The sequence below is a fragment of the Panthera leo genome, chromosome F2 (genome assembly GCF_018350215.1).
Source record: "Panthera leo isolate Ple1 chromosome F2, P.leo_Ple1_pat1.1, whole genome shotgun sequence".
Classification (NCBI taxonomy): domain Eukaryota; kingdom Metazoa; phylum Chordata; class Mammalia; order Carnivora; family Felidae; genus Panthera; species Panthera leo.
Window position 1 is genome coordinate 18,584,581 of NC_056695.1, and position 16,676 is coordinate 18,601,256.

Below are 16,676 nucleotides of genomic sequence, written 5' to 3' on the forward strand. Positions count from 1 at the left end.
ATACCCTGATAAAGGATTATTGTATAAAATATACAAATAGCTCTTAAAGCTCAATAATCAGAAAACAACCTAATTAAAAAACGGGCCAAAGACTTTAACAGACACATTATAAAAAAGATATACAGATGGCATGTAAGCATATGAAAAGATATTCAGCCTTATATTTATTTTATAACTAGGAAATTATAAAATAACACAATGGGATGCCACTATATACCAATCAGAAAGGCCAAATTCCAAAGTCCTGACACCACCAAAGGCTGATGAGGATGTGGAAGCAATACAGACACTCATTCACTGCTGGTGGGAATGAAAAATGACGGTCACTTTGAAACAGTTTGGCAGTTTCTTACAAAAACTAAATATACTCTCATCATATGATCCAGCAATTGTGCTCCTTGTTATTTACACAAATGAGTTGAAACCTCATGTCCATACAAAACTTGCACACTAATGTTTACAGCAGCTTTATTCCCAATTGCCAAAACTTGGAAGCATTCAAGACATCCTTCAACAGGTAAGTTGATAAAATGGCAGGTACATCTTGATCCTGGGATTTTACTCAGTGATCAAAAGAAATGAGCTCTCAAGCCATGACAAGACACGGAGAATACTTAAATGCAGATTGCTAAGTGGAAGAAGTCTATCTGAAAAGACTCATAATGTAGGATTCCAACTATATGACAGTCTGTAAAAGACAAAATTATAGAGAGAGTAAAAAGGACTTCCAGGGTCTTGGGGGAAGGGAAAAAGAGACAAACACATGGAGTACAGGGGACTTTTAGAAACTATTTTATATGATACTGTAATGGTGGATATATGTCATACATTTGTTAAAACCCATAGAAAGTGCAACACAAGGAGTGGGTTCTAATGTATGGAATAGACGTTCATTATTTTTTTTTCATTTTTTTTTTTTTAATGTTTATTTGTTTTTGACAGAGAGGGAGAGACAGAGCATGAGTGGGAGAAGGGCAGAGAGAGAGGGAGACACAGAATCAGAAGCAGGCTCCAGGCTCTGAGCTGTCAGCACAGAGCCCGACACGGGGCTTGAACTCACAGACTGTGAGATCATGACTTGAGCCAAAGTCAGACGATCAACCAACTGAGCCACCCAGGCGCCCCTAGACGTTCATTATTAATAACGCATACATACAGGCTGATTAATTGTAACAAATGTACCACACTAATGCAAGATACTAACAATAGGAGAAACTGGGTTGGGGAGGTAGAAATAAGGGGGTTTATGGGAATTCTCTAGCCTAATACATTATACATCTGTTTTCAGTAAACAAGTCTAAACAAAGACCTATCTTCATTTAGAGATAGAATGATTAAAGTCTGGGAGGCCAACAGAGTTCCAGTGCATTTCATTCATTCATTCATTCAATCAACAAATATCTATTTAACTACAACTGCATGCCAGATTCTGGAGAGGCTCTAGAGCCACACAGATAACAGTCTTTTCCTTCAAGACACTGTGGTCTGGGAAAGAATTCTATCAATTGAGGGGCGCCTGGGTGGCTCAGTCGGTTAAGCCTCCAACTTCGGCCCAGATCATGATCTCATGGTTTGCGGGTTCAAGCCCTGCGTGGGGTTCTGTGCTGACAGCTCAGAGACTGGAGCCTGCTTCGGGTTCTGTGTCTCCCTCTCTCTCTGCCCCTCCCCCCTCACGCTCTCCTTCAAAAATAAATAAACATCAAAAAAAATTAAAAAAAAGAATTCTATCAATTGATCTAGCAATTATAATAAAGTGTAACTGATGCTGTCATAGGGAAAAAGGACTATGCTACAGAGCTTGGCATTGTGAGAATTTTGAAAATATTCCCATGTGGCTGGGGTTCATCTGCAAAGGAGGGAGTGGCATGAAATGAAGCCAGAGGGGCTGGGTCATAAATGATATTTGCCCTTATCATGAAGGGTTTGAAGCAGAATCAAACCCCTCTTGTATTCCAGGAAAAACTCTCTTGACATCTTCTCTTACTCTTGATGACCATGGATGCTGTTCCTCAAATGCTCAGAGCAACTTAATACAGGAACAATTACCTTTCTTGCTTCCTGACTCCAAATCTTATCCACGAAAACCTCTAATCACTCATGCATGGGTAACATGCAAATACAGGGTCCCATGAATGCCTAATGGGGCAATCCTTGACCAACTGGGAATAGGAAATGATGAGTAAGTGCTTCCCTCTTTCTTCCCCCAGGACAGTTCTGAGATGTATTTATTTCATAAGACTACTCAGAAGGTCCTGTAGAACAGCCCATCTAGCTTCTCATGGGATGGTCAACTCTATTATGCATTCTTGTATTGGTTTTCCCTCTTTCTCTTTTCCATTCTTTCTTTTCCTCACTCCTCCTGCCTAGGATCACATTACCATATATACTGTCTTCACATTAAGTTTGGTCTCTGCTTTCTGAGGAAACCAGGCTAAGACAAGCAGGCAATGACATAAACATATATAATTTGTATAAATTATCTATAGTACATATAGATATTAGATATTGATAATAATCAAATAACACACACACACACACACACACACACACACACACACACACACATTAGAATGCTAACCCTAGAGAACACATTAGAGGATGTTAATATAGGAGACAACAACCAGGTAGAAGTTTTTATAGGGAGGAGAGATATGTGAGGTTGGAGAGGATTTTTAAAGAAGGAAAGGCTAAGCAGGCAGATGGCACAATGCAAAGATGACATTCTTCTGAGACTAATCACAGACAAAACCCGGCTGTTTATTTTACAGGGATGGTTGTAGGTTAAGTTTCCATAATGAGGAAAGCGATTATCCATTCCATGTTAGATTATGGCCATGAAGACAATTTGGAGTTGATCAAGCTAGTGCCCACATCTTTAAGAACTTTACAGTCTTCCTAAGATAATCCTATTCAAACATTTATTTAGTTTGCTATGCCATAAACACTGTATATAAAATTAAAATATAGCTATGAAATTGTATTTTGTCCTTTTAGGTAATACACATTCTAAAATCTTTGAATTGGTGTGATACAAATAATTATGTGCTCCAGTACATGCTATGCTTGTTATAACTACAACATAATGAAATTAAGAAGTATTTCTAGAATGACCTCTTATTGAAGACTTGTATTGTGCTTTATACAGCCCCAATGTATCTATAATATTTTTATACTAATATAATCTAGAATCATCTACTTTAGGCCAGAGTAGTGAAGGAAATGCCAGAATCAAATAAAAAACAGTCTGACTCTTAGAATTCTCTAAGGCCATGCAATCAAGCAATCTTTTTCCTCTTCTTCCCTTCCTTACTCTTTCCTTCTTTCTTTCTTTCTTTCTTTCTTTTTTCTTTCTTTCTTTCTTTCTTTCTTTCTTTCTTTCTTTCTTTCTTTCTTTCTTTTCCTTCCTTCCTTCCTTCCTTCCTTCCTTCCTTCCTTCCTTCCTTCCTTCCTTCTTTCTTGTCCAGTGCTATTGTCTTTCAATGATTTCCACATCCAATTTGATTTATTACTTTACCTGGGCAAATGCTAATATTGGATTGGTAGGGAAGCTACAATGATCTCTATAAGGAATATAAGTTATATACAACGTATATAGATATTGATATCTATAAGGGAACTCTCTTTTTGTAAAGAGACCACCTTGGATTCTCTGTCCAGGAATTGTTATTCTCTAAACCTGATCAAAGAAAACCTACTGTGCATGGTGCTTTGGCCTCTGAATGATAACAGACTCTAAACACACCAAGTTCATGCATATGAAATAAATTTAATGGCTGAGCCAGTTTACTACTTAGCCTTTTCTCACTATCGTCTTTTCTACCATCTCCTTTTTATTGGATGCTTCAACCTCATTAGTATTTCAGGAAAAAACTGGATTCTGTCCATCATTTTTGTTGTTGCTTCCCTTTTCCTGGCAGGCAGAGCTTAAAGTTTCAATTGAGGAAGCAGGGAGGGATACAACACATTCAGAGTTTATGAAAGACCTTATTTACCATCAAAGTGAAGGTTTCCAGATACTCTGGCCCTGTTTTCTTATGCTCTTAGGTCTTTGATAAGGAATTAAGAACTCCTGCCAGGGCTACAGAAGACACTGAGAGCTGCCTGGCAGAAGGCACTATATAGTGTTCTGAAGCTGTTCATTAATTACAAATGATGTTGAAGAGTAGACTGAGGAACAGAAGAACGAGCAGAAACTGTTAATATCATAATAATTTCTACATAGGCACTTCTGAGAGACATCTGAATCTGCACACTTGAATATTTTTCTGCTAGCTTCCTTGTACTTTTTTTGTTTTTAGCAAAGCATGCCTTGCAGTTTTCCTTTTAATACATCACTTATATTTGTAACACTCTCTTTCACTCAATTATAATTCCTTAGAATGGTGGCTCTCAAATATTACTGTGCCTAAGAATAATCTGAAGACCTTGTCAAGAGAATTTGGAGCTTACACCTCTGAGATTCTCATTTAATAAATTTAGGATGGGGCCCAGAAATGTTTAACAAGACCTCAGTGTAATGGTCTGTGAACTACCTTGAGAAATATTTGCTTAGAGATCAAGGTCTCTGGAATCCTCAGGCCCTAGTGCCTTGCAATACACACAGAGGTACTCAATACGTGTTTATAGAATGGAGGCAAATGCTGTGGGTATTTAAAACTCCACTAGTGATTCAAACTCATTTTATCATTCTCAGAGGTGAGACTGAAGCTCTAATGGGTTGTAGACAGCCTATTTTTTTTTTTTATAGGATAATTGCATCAACAGTTCTGAAATAGGGGGTCATTGGGAAGAAATGCTATTTTATCTAGGACAACAGCTGATGGAAAGCCTGATTTATTTGTTTACTTTTTACATGAGAGAAGGGTACAGACGTAAGGAGGAGGAAATGCATTCATTCCTTGCTGCCTGTAGCACAATGTAAAAAGCCTCAATCATGTTTGATTTCCCCATTCATCACTGGATGTGCGTTTCCTTTGTCTTCCGCTTGTTTCTTTTGTTTATTGTTTACTAGGGGTTGTGAGGTCTGCCCTTTAATGTGCCTTGTCCTTTGTTCTTTTGTCATAAGGTGTGAAGCCATTTACTTCTTTGTCCTTTGCTCACAGCCACCTCTAGTTAGCCATCCACAAAACAAAGGAAAATCATATCTTGCCCATCAGCTCCTCACACATCATTCAAAAGCTGTGCTCTTAATGAAAGATGAAAATGACCGTCCCTCTTTGCTCTTTGAGACATGCAGTGAAACCATGTGCTGAAAAGGTGTCATCTGGCAAACTGGAAATTATTTTAATGTAAGTAATGTGGAAAGCATCTTCATTTTTCAGAGTTGGACTAATGCTTTCAACTATTGGAAAAGATTAACAGGCTATTTTCTTGCATCCAAATGATTTGCTCTTCCATTTCTTTAAATGTTATTAGTGTGGACCGTTTCAAGTTCTGAGTAGGAAAGAATGACACTGAAAATTTAACGTGGTTATTATCAAGACAAAAATATACATGGATTGTTTTGCATGGAATTGTAAATACTCCGTGCTCATTAGCTCCTGACTCTGTTTCCAAGTGAGAAAAGGTAACAAGCATAACCATCACAATCAGGACAGGATCTGTGTTTCTCTCCCTTTGCAAATCCTAAGAATGTATCTGTATCCATATACCTATAACTGTATCTATGTATCTTTTGATAACTATACAATAATAGCTTTGTTCATTTAGTGACACTGTCTTAAATCATAGCAGCTCTTAGAAACAAAACAGGCACACATATTCTCGCCTGTGATTCAATTTACATACTATCTTGATATTGAAAAACAGTTATAGACATGCAAAGCATCTCCCTCCAAAGCACCACACTGCAGTGGTGAAGCTTATTGTATCTGGAGTTTATGGTTTGGGCCAGGCTGTCACTTTCCCATAGTGTCTTCATTTATTATGCTAATTGACTTTCCAAGTGCAGGCGGGAGGGTATCTGCCCTGTGAATTATTCTCAGTTGGGGGCTTTTAAAAGCAAACCTATTTTGTGCCTAAACAAAACCAAAAATCAATGTGTTTCTTTTCAAAGACGGGAGGGTCAATACCATGGTTGTTTTGTTCCCATCCAGTTATGTAACCGTGGGGACTTGTTTCTTTGCTTTCAGGATTTGTACAAAACACATTAAAGCTAAACAATAGGCGGGAGTCATAGGAGCAACCCTCGAGCTGTGTCTTGCAGTACGTCCTCCTAGGTTTGGGAATCTCCAATTAGTTCCATCTCAAGTGCTGACTCTGTGTGTGTGTGTGTGTGTGTGTGTGTGTGTGTGTGTGTTTAGTTAGCTGGCACGCAACACACTTCCCCAGGGTTGTTTCCTTTTTCCTGAGATTTGGCGAAGGGTAAAGGGTCGGAGTCACATGGATACAAAGCATTTGATTAATGTCCAAGTCACCGCTGTGGCTGCCGGAGCCGCCTCCCCTCCAGCCCGGGCCGCGTGAGGCCGGAGCCGTGGGGCCGGGCGCGCAGGTCCCGGGCCGGCGCCCCCTCTCCCGGGAGTTGTCTCCTCAAAGCCTCGCGCCTCCCGCGCCGGAGTTCCAGCGGGCGCCCTCCCCTCTCCTACCACCCCAGACTCTCCCCAGCATGTAAAGTCGCCCGTACCTCCTCGGACTTCTCGGAGGCGCAGCAACTTTTCCTTTCTGGCCGCGCGGGGCCGGACACCAGCCGGCGCGCGGGGCAGCGCGCAGCGCAGCAGCCCCGCAGCCCCGCGTCCCGCCGCCCACCATGAGCGACGAGAGCCGCGGGGACGGCCGCGCGGAGAGCGCCAAGGACCTGGAGAAACAGCTTCGCCTGCGCGTGTGCGTGCTCAGCGAGCTGCAGAAGACCGAGCGGGACTATGTGGGCACGCTGGAGTTCCTGGTGTCGGTGAGTGTGTCCCCGCGCGGCGCCGCGGGAGGCGGCGGGCGGCGCGGGGCGCGGACCCCGGGGAGGCGGCGGGAAGCGGGCGCGGCATTGTCTGCGGGGGTCGGGGGCACGGGTCCCGGCATCGCGGGAACCACGAGCCCGCGCGCCGACGCCGCGCTCGTGGGCGCGAGGACCCCCGCGGCGATTGTTTCACGCCTGGACACGCGCTGAGTTCCTAGGGCCTTGGAGAGCCGCGGGTTTGAAAAGTTAGCTCCAGTGGGAGAACCTCTTGTGCAGGGAATCCCTGCTGCCCCATCTTTCCTCTTTCTTCTTTACCCCCGTCCCGGCCTGCATTGTGTAATTCCCCCCCCCCCCCCCCCTTCTCTTCCTTCCCTGGGATTTTATTTTAAGGCTTTGGCTTGGTAATTCAAGTCAGTCCGCTAGATTCAGGTACATTTAGTTAAAAAAATAATGAATCCGTGATTCTTTTGGAACTTGAGTTCGTTCTTCAGATTACATGGCAGCGAAGTCCCTTTAGTTATGATAATCTTTGAAACATGGGATTCTGGTGGGGGGTACAGAGAGAGGAGCGGGGTTATGATCTCTAGCAGCTGTTGGATATTAAAGCCACATGTGGTGCTCACCCCATTCTACCCCTACAGTCTTCTACCCCCATCCCCCCACCCTGGGTTTAAATTTGCTCCCTGCTCAGCTCCTGGGTTCCCTGTTCACACGGAGCCCAGGAGAGCTGTTATCATAAAACTTGTGTCAAATGGCTTCAAGATTTCATAGAACTGGCAGGAACTTTGTTTCAAAGTTTCAGCTTGTGGCATTGGAAGCCTGTTCTGGAAACGTTTCATTCATTTTAGAGCCAGAAGGGGCAAAATTGAGTGAAAGAAACTTTTGAGACATCACTCAAAAGTTGAATTTTCCTGTTCACTGTTGCAAAGACAAAGCATTTGAGGATTGGCTTCTCTCCACCCAGATGCCTGGGAGAGCATCATTTAAAGACCCGAGAGACTTTAGCCTTTGCAGTCTCACTCAAATCTTCAAACCTTCTGCTCCTTTTACCTCCCTGTTCCATACCCGCCCTGGTCCCAAGGGAAGTGTTTCAAAGGCCAAACTTCCTGCTTAGGGTTTAGTAAGATGTAAACTTTCTGCTTATAATTACGGTAGAGGAATTTACTTCTTTGCTGTAGCAGGGAGAGAACAGTATCTCAAGGGATGTAAGATGCACAGGTTGACTTCTGTTTGACTTCTCAAATTAAAATCAGTGTCCTTGAGCCCCCAGGGGCCACATTCTTTGGAAAGGCTGGATATTTGAGAATATATGGGTAATCGGTGATAACTGGATTCCCATGCACTTCCATGAAGTTTGCTTCATGGAAGCAAAAAAAAAAAAAAAAAGCATATTTTTAAGGAGATGACTTTTTTTTAACAAAGTTATTACAATATTATTGACTATATTCTCTATGCTGTACTTTTCCATGACTTACTTATTTTATAATTAGAAGTGTGTACCCCTTAATTCTCTTTACCTGTTTCACCTGTCCCCCCCGACTTCCCTCCCCTCTGGCAATTACTAGATTGTTCTCTGTACTTATGACTCTATCCCTTTTTGCTGTTGTTTGTTTCCTTGTTTGTTTTGTTCTTTTTGATTCCACTGTAAATGCAATTACACATTGTCTTTCTGTCTGACTTATTTCACTTAACATAATACTCTTTAGGTCTATCCATGTTGTCACAAATGGCCAGGTTTCTTTTTTCTTTTTCTTTTTCTTTTTTGGTGGCTGTGTAATATTCCATTGTGTATACCACATCTTCTATATCCATTCATCTATAGATGGACACAAGTTGCTTTCCTATCTTGTCTATTGTAAATAGCACTGCAACAAACATAAGTGTGCATATGTCTTTTTGAATTAGTGTTTTTGTTTTTCCTGGGCAAATACCCAGAAGTGGGCTTACTGGATCATATGGTACTTCTATTTTTAGTCTTTTGAAGAACTTCCATACTGTTTTCCATAGTGGCTGCACCAATTTGCATTCCCACCGACAGTGCATGGGAGTTCTCTTTTCCCCAAGCCTTTGCCCTCCCTTTTAATTTCTTGTTTTTTGACACTAGCCATTCTGACTAGTGTGAAGCGGAGAGTTGACTTTTAATAGCTTCAGATTTGCTTTTCATGAAACTTTATTGGTGACAAAGTCCTTTGGCTTTTGAAAAATCTTAGTCACTTCTTAAATTGCATTAGTCACTCCTTTTTGGAGGCATATGAAAAAAGTACTGTGCAGAGTCCTAATTTATAGAAACGGACAGCTAACCCAACCTATATTAAAAAACCAATTTATTATTGAGCTTTATTTATCATATCAGGTTTTCTTCTAATCTTAACACCTGATTATTAAAATTGAAAACTTACTGCTATATTGAGTTGGGTAAGAAGTTGTGGGAGGTATGAATAAATTGTATGTACCTATTTACAAGTCATTTAATAATTTCATTCTTCTTATTTCATTTGGAAATTAGGGACTCTTCCACTTTTACTTTTCTTTGTCCATTATTTGTGCACAAACATGCAGTGTTTGTGCACATACCTGTTCACACACACGCAAACACACTCATTGGCCTGAATAGCATCCTAAACAAAAGTTTACCCTGACTTCCTTTTGGACAAAACCATCAAAACCTGAGATCTACTTTTAATACACTTTTTAGGTTTTCTTTTTGAGTATTTCTTTTTTGAGTTTTACTTATAGCAACGCTAAATACCCATGTATTTTACTTGGTCACCTTCAGTTAATGTAGTCAATTTAGTTTTCATTTTAGCCTAACCTGATAATGTGCCAAGAATTTTAAAAATATTCAAACCCTTTGGCCTGGCAATTCCTCTTCTGGGAGTCCATCCTGAAGGACTGATAAGAAATGTAGATACACAGGGGCACCTCAGTGGCTCAAGTCAGTTAAGCATCTGACTGGCTCAGGTCATGATCTCACTATTCTTAAGTTCAAGCCATGCATCTGGCTGTCTGTTGTCGGCATAGAACCCTTTGGCTTCCGACCTGCTGTCCTCCTCTCTCTCTGCCCCTCCCCTGCTCCTTGTCTCCTCTCTCTCTCTCTCAAAATAAATAAACTTTAAAAAAAAGAAATGCAGAAAATAATAAAAGTCATTAAAAAATAGCTGTAGTATTAAATAAGTGCAGTGTTGTACGTTTGTTGAAAAAATTGATGGTGCATTTCTACATCAAATGTAAATATTTGTCAGATTAGTCATTGTTTTAGATTTCTGTCATTGTTTCAGCCATTAACATGGATGAAGGGTACTCTTATCTTTATTATGAAGAGATAGAAAGCATATTGTTAGTTTTACCAAGAACATATTTTTACTTACAGGTCCATAAATAATCAAACAAAATGATATTTTTTCCTCTTGGTTAAATGATCATATGAGCTGAAGGGGAAAACGTTTCTTACTCTGTGAAAGTTTTATGCTTTTATACTTCTTTTGTACCTCTGATCCCTCTCTCTTCTCATTTCCAGCTCTTTGCCTTTTTAACTTTTTAAGGAGAGAACAACTTTCCCCGCTCCCACCCTAGATAGCTGTCCCCTAGAGTGGCTCACTCCTTCCATGGGCTCTCAGGTTTCTCTTGCTCCTTGGTAGCCCTTACATCCTTTTGCATTCCTGCAGGGCCTTCAGGGCTCCCTTCCTTCAGGAAACTGCCATGATGATCGTATCCCTTCCCTCCCCACCAGGCTAGAGGACTCACTGCTTTGTACCACTCTTCCCTGTAGTTACTTCTTATCTCTCACCAAAGGGAAGCTTATGCATGTATTTGTTTACCTTTGTCTCATTCTACTAGAATGTAAACTTCTTGAGCACAGGCCCATATTTTACTTGTCTTTTTCCCTAGAATTTTGTGCAGTGCTTGTGACATTGCAGGTACTCAGTAAATACTTGCTGAATGACTGGATGAATGAATGAATCAATGACCCATCCTCTAACCTCCCACCCCATTCTTTTTTTAAAAATGTTTATTTATTTATTTGGAGAGAAAGAGAGAGAGAGAGCACGAGTGCACGAGACAGTGAAGGGAGGGACACAGAGAGAGAATCCCAAGCAGGCTCCACACTCAGCACAGAGCCTGATGCAGGGCTCGATCCCACGAACCACGAGATCTTGACCTGAGCCAAAATTGAGAGTTGGACGCTCTACTGACTGAGCCACCCAGGTGCCCCTCCCACCCCATTCTGAAAGACAGTTCGTCATCCTTCAAATTCTCAGTTTTGTTTTTCTTCTATTTGGTTGGTATAGATAGTAGAAATTATTTAAATTTCACTCAGTCACATAAGAATTTATGTAACAAAAAGTTTTAAATTAAACATGTAGTACCTGCATTTAAAACAGAAACAGTATTTAAATCAGGCATTGTGGTATTAAAGACTTTGTAAGGCACCATTATGTCAATTCATTGTATTCTAAATTTTCAGTTGATATCCTGGGTAGGTTGCATTATCTGGATTAGTTATTTTTAGGTCATAGATAAAATGCAGGGAGTGCCCAAATTTGCTTGAATGCATGTTCTTGTTTTGCTTGGGAGATATAATTTTGTGCTTTATTAGAAGTAACACATTTTGTCAAAAGACGTGATTTTATGGACCTAATACCCAGTATTTAATGTTCCAAGCCTGGACAATAGTGGGTTGCAACTGGTTTCCTGTTTGCAGTCCTCCTAGGGCATACCAAGATCAGGATGGCTTCTTAGACCCATTCGAGTGGACAGGAAAAGGGCAGAGCAGGGCCGACTTCATGGGTGTGTATCCTGTGCAGTTTGCACTGGCTTCATGCTCCAGATGACCTGGAACTTGGTTCAATGCTCTGCTAGCACCATCTTGAAATTTGTGCTAGTTTAATCTCTGAACTTGTGTTTTACGAGTGAAGTCCACTGGGACTATGGAGTGTGAGTAGAGCAGATACAAGAAAGAAAAAAAGCTTCATATTTCAGTACCTCTAATAGCACTTTTTTCCTGCCTTTTGAGCAAAAGGCCTCATACTTTTACTTTACACGGACCTGGAAAATCATGTAGATACACTTCACTATGGCATTGAGGCAGGATGGTGATACACGTTTTGTCTAAACTGGGATACTTCTTTTTTTTTAAAATGTTTTATTTTTTATTTTTGAGAGAGAGCATAAGCAGGGGAGGGGCAGAGAGAGAGGGGTAGAGGATTCAAAGCAGGCTTTCTGCACTGACAGCAGCAAGCCTGACTAGGGGCCCGAACCCATGAACTGCAAGATCATGACCTGAGCCGATATTTGATGCTTAACTCGCTGAGCCACCCAGGCGTCCCTAAACTGGGACACTTCTGAGAGTGAAAGGGAGTGGTTACTAATTACACTGGGAAACAGATATAAACCCGGATTGTCCCTGGCAAATCAGTGTGCAATGCTGTTCCACACTGTAGGCACATGAAGACAAAGACTTTGGGCTACATGCCTCGTCATAAACAACAGATTTTGATTTTGAAACGTTGTTACCTGGGTAGGCTTTGACTTCAGATACCCCAGAATCTGAATCCTGTCTCTAATTTACTAGCTAACTTTGTGCAGGCTCCTAAACTTCTCAAGCACCATTTACTTCATCTGTTCAATGGGGAAACAATAACATTTCTCAAGGTTGCTTGAAGGATAGGATGTAAGCCTTGGGCTCTGCCCAGTCCCTGGCTCACAGGGGGCGGGTTCTATCAATAGATCTTCTGATGTTGTAGTTGTTACACAGAGCTACACACGCTGGTCATCGTTAGTGTATAATTTTTGCCTGCATGGTTTTCTCCTTTACACTTTCTCTCTCTCTCTCTCTGAGTCTCTTCTGTACTTCCTTCCCTCGTGATTCCTTTCTGTCCATGCAGTCCTTCTTCCCATGATATTCTTGTAAATCCTCCGTTGACTTAAGACTGTGACGACACTTTGTATTCTATGTAACAACAACCATAGTATGGTGTTTTACAGTTGACAGTAAAAAATTGCATATTTATGCTCTGATTTGGCTTAATATATAAGTCTCTTAGTTCTTTCGAATAGTGCCCCCTAGAATTCCAGGGTTCTGTGGTTTGGCTTCAGGGGCCTTCACAGAGGGTGAGGGGGGAATGAATTATATGGCTTCAGACTCTCCACTCGGCCTTTCCTAGCATAACTGCACCTTCTTCTGATTTGCGCCTTTGCTAAAGCAGTTAGAAAAGCCACTTACCTGAGAGTAAACTCCCCAGAGAATAAGAATGGTGTATTTATTTCCTGGGTACAATTTTCTTGGCCTAAACATAGTGCTGTGTAAATAGCCGGTGCTCAAGGAAACAAACAGGCAAATAAAACAAAAGCAAACACCACAAAGTCCAAAAACAACTTCTTTCAGTTACGATCTAACTTTTCCAGGCAAGGATAAATTGATTCAACACGTTATGCTTAGGCTTATGTTACAGGCTGAATTGTGTGACCCTCAAATTCATATGCTGCCATCCTACACCTCAGTATACAGGTAATCACAGTGCCATGTGGGAGGGGCAGTGATAGGGTGAGAAGCAAAGTTGCGTGGGGGCGGGCATCAAGGGACTCCTTCAGTCTGGGGTCAGGGGAAGTTTAGGGAAAGAAGTGGTAGATGGCTTCTGAAGGATGAGGACAATGCCAGCTGCCTGGGAAGACAACTGCCCATGTGGAGAGAGCATCACGTTCCGTGTGACCCTGGTACGGCATTCTGGGTGTGCTGGCACGATGTCGTCTGGGGGATGCGGAAAATTCTTCGCTGATGGAGACTCAAAAGTTCTGCATGCTTTTTGAGTATTTTGGGGTATTGATAAGGGGATGGAGTAAGTTCAGTCCAGTTGGAGAAGGATTCTGTTTTTAACAATTCTGAATTTAACGAAAGGTAGTGGGAGGTCAAGCATTATGGGACACCTTCTCTCTTAGTAACAATAAACAAGATTGTGACAGCCAGAGTTGGCACTGGAAAGGCATATCCTGTGGGAAAAAGTTGCCGGGCCAAGATTTCCTGAATCCATGTCTCTGAGTTTCACCTTGGGATTCCTTCCTCTTACACCCTGTGCCTACCCCCTCACTGGTACTCAGCATAAGCACACAGAGAAGACTTTTCCCTGCTTCTCTAAATCTGAGACGGGTTGTAATCTTCAAAACATTATTATTTACTAGGGAAGAGCACAGGTCAGTAATCCTAGAGTCAACATGAAACATAAACATAGTCTAGCTTGTAAAATAATAGATTTCTGCTTGTACCAAAGTGGTCTTCCTCTGAGGGTCTCAAGACTCTGATCTCTTTTTATCCTAAGCCCTCAGAGAGGTCTTAATTGAGCCCTCTGGCTGGGCACTACTTAGGCTGATTTGGCAGATTTCTTTGTTTTCTAGCCATTAGTTTGAATGTGTATACATGAGGATGCCTCAGGAAGCTGCCCTTAATGTCTTGACTCTTGTAGTGAATATGTCATAGTTCATTCATAATTCTGATTTTTGGAGTTAATCATATGGCTAGAGCCACTCTTTTGTCTTATGGTTTCGTCTGCATAATTCTACCTTATCATGAAGCCGTTAATATAAGAAGAGTATCTATGGAGAGTAGCTTTGTTTCTCAGCAAGAGAATTCTGTCAGTGGGATTGAGGAATAAAGACTGGAATCTAGTTACCCATTAGGAGTTTCTGCCATTGCATGGGTCCAGGTAAGAAATGTGGAATGTCTGATCGAAGGTAGAAGAAGAAGATAAAACAATAAAAACCAAACCACAGACAGACAAACACCCAACAACTCTGAGACGGTCTTGGGTAGAACCCTTGGTATTGGTGCTCATTCATAAGAAGAGGAGGTTTATGTAGAAGGGAGGAGACAGGGTGGGTGCTTTGGTCTGTAGTTTGAAGACAAGGTGGGTAGTGTCATTAACTGAGAAATGGAATGCAAGGGACAGAACAGTGTTGGGGGGGGGAGAAAAGTGAATTTCATTTTGGACCTGCCAAGCTGCAAATTCTGCTGATTTTTGAAGATAAGAATATGAAAGTTAAGAAAGAATTTGGGGCAAAAATTGGAGATCTAGCAATTAAATAATCATATGTGTTGAAACCATCAGGTGGATGAGATGCCATAAGGGAACAACTTGAGGAGGGGGCAAACATACAAACCAAGGGTAAAGGGTTGGAGAGCCAACATTTAAAGGGTAGAGGAAGAAGTACGGTGCACTGGTGTCTAGGACTGAGACATCAAAGGTTGAAACAACCAGGAGAGAGGGATCTCTTGAAATCCAAGGAAGGATTTAGTTCCCAGAAGAAAGCATTCTTTAAAGTGTCAGAACTCGGGGTGCCTGGGTGGCTCAGTCGGTTAAGTGGCCGACTTTGGCTCAGGTCATGATCTCGCAGTCTGTGAGTTCGAGCCCCGCATCGGGCTCTGTGCTGACAACTCAGAGCCTGGAGCCTGTTTCAGATTCTGTGTCTCCCTATCTCTGACCCTCCCCCATTCATGCTCTGTCTCTCCCTGTCTCAAAAATAAATAAAAGGTTAAAAAAAGTAAAAAAAAAATAAAGTTGTCAGAGCTCTTTACAATTTTTTTTAAGTTTATTTATTTATTTTGAGAGAGGCAGAGAGAGCATGAACAGGAGAGGGGCCGAAAGTGAGGGAGAGAGAGAATCCCAAGCAGGCTCCGCACTGTCAGCACAGAGCCCGATGCAGGGCTGGAACTCACAAAACTGTGAGATCATGACCTGAGCCGAAATTGAGTTTGACGTTCAACCGACTGAGCCACCCAAGTGACCCATATTTGAGAAGTTGGTAGTGTGCAGACTGAAGAGGCCACTGGCTTTGACAATTAGAATGTCATTTGGGATTAGCTCCAGTAATGTGTATGACCAGAAGCCTCACTGAGGGATCTGAGACATCAGTGAAAGCTGAGTTGGTGAAGACTGATGGAAAAACTACCCAGAGTTGGTGGTAAAGTGCAAGGGGAGAAATAGGTTAGTAACTTAAGGGGATGATTTTGTCCAGGGATGTTTGAGGAAGATGAGCATAGCCAAGGGGAGGAGACAATGAAAAGGAAACAGAAGCAGCTACAACAGATCGTTGTGGAAGTCTGGTGCATCTTCCTGCAAACCATGGCGAGAACCCCCATGTCACTGGGAGATAAGGAAGAAACTTGGCAAAATTCACTGCTGTGAAACACCCACAGCAACACGTTTTTGCAGACTCTGACTCTAAAGAATGAGCCAGCTGTCTCTCGTATATTTTTGAAATTCTGCTGCTTCTCTAGTCTAGCGCTAGCAGAACTGCTGGGGTGGCCTTTGTACCTCCTTGTGAACACTCACCAGCCACGCTGGGACAGTGGGCTGAAGTGCACGTACAGAGCATGGGTTTAGGGAATCTGATGACCTGGGTTAAAGTTCTGGCACTGAAATTTACAAACTGTGTGACCTGGGGCAAATTGCACAGCCTCTTTATGCTTAGTTTCTATTTGGAAAACACATTCAGTGACATCTGACAGCCTGGCTTCAAGTTCAAAGCAACTTCTATAGGTGAAGTCCTGATAGTTATAAGCATTTCTTCTCTCTTTTTTTTCCTCCCAAACTTCTACTTTATTTCTCTTTCCCTGTCTCTCCTACACCACAGACTGAGTCTGGCACTTTCTGAGGCCACCTAGCCTGCTCCTGAGCCCGTTGTCTTCTAGCCTTGAAACATGCTGGATGCTTTAATAGATAAAGAAAGGTCCTGAGGAAGCCAGAGGGGGCTTCAGGAATGCAGGGGAGGTGTGGCCTTGGGGAGTTGAGAGTCAGGT

The 16,676-nt window shown here is 41.9% G+C and overlaps 1 protein-coding gene across 1 annotated transcript in view; it reads left to right on the forward strand.

Annotated features, from left to right (window-relative positions):
* Positions 1 to 6,432: 6,432 nt before the first annotated feature.
* The window catches only part of PREX2 (phosphatidylinositol-3,4,5-trisphosphate dependent Rac exchange factor 2), a 287,036-nt gene continuing 276,792 nt past the window's right edge, over positions 6,433 to 16,676 (forward strand). Inside the window, exon 1 of the mRNA XM_042923563.1 lies at positions 6,433 to 6,886. Within this exon, the coding sequence (XP_042779497.1) occupies positions 6,746 to 6,886 (141 nt within the window). The 5' untranslated portion in view covers positions 6,433 to 6,745. The remainder of the gene's footprint in view (positions 6,887 to 16,676) is intronic.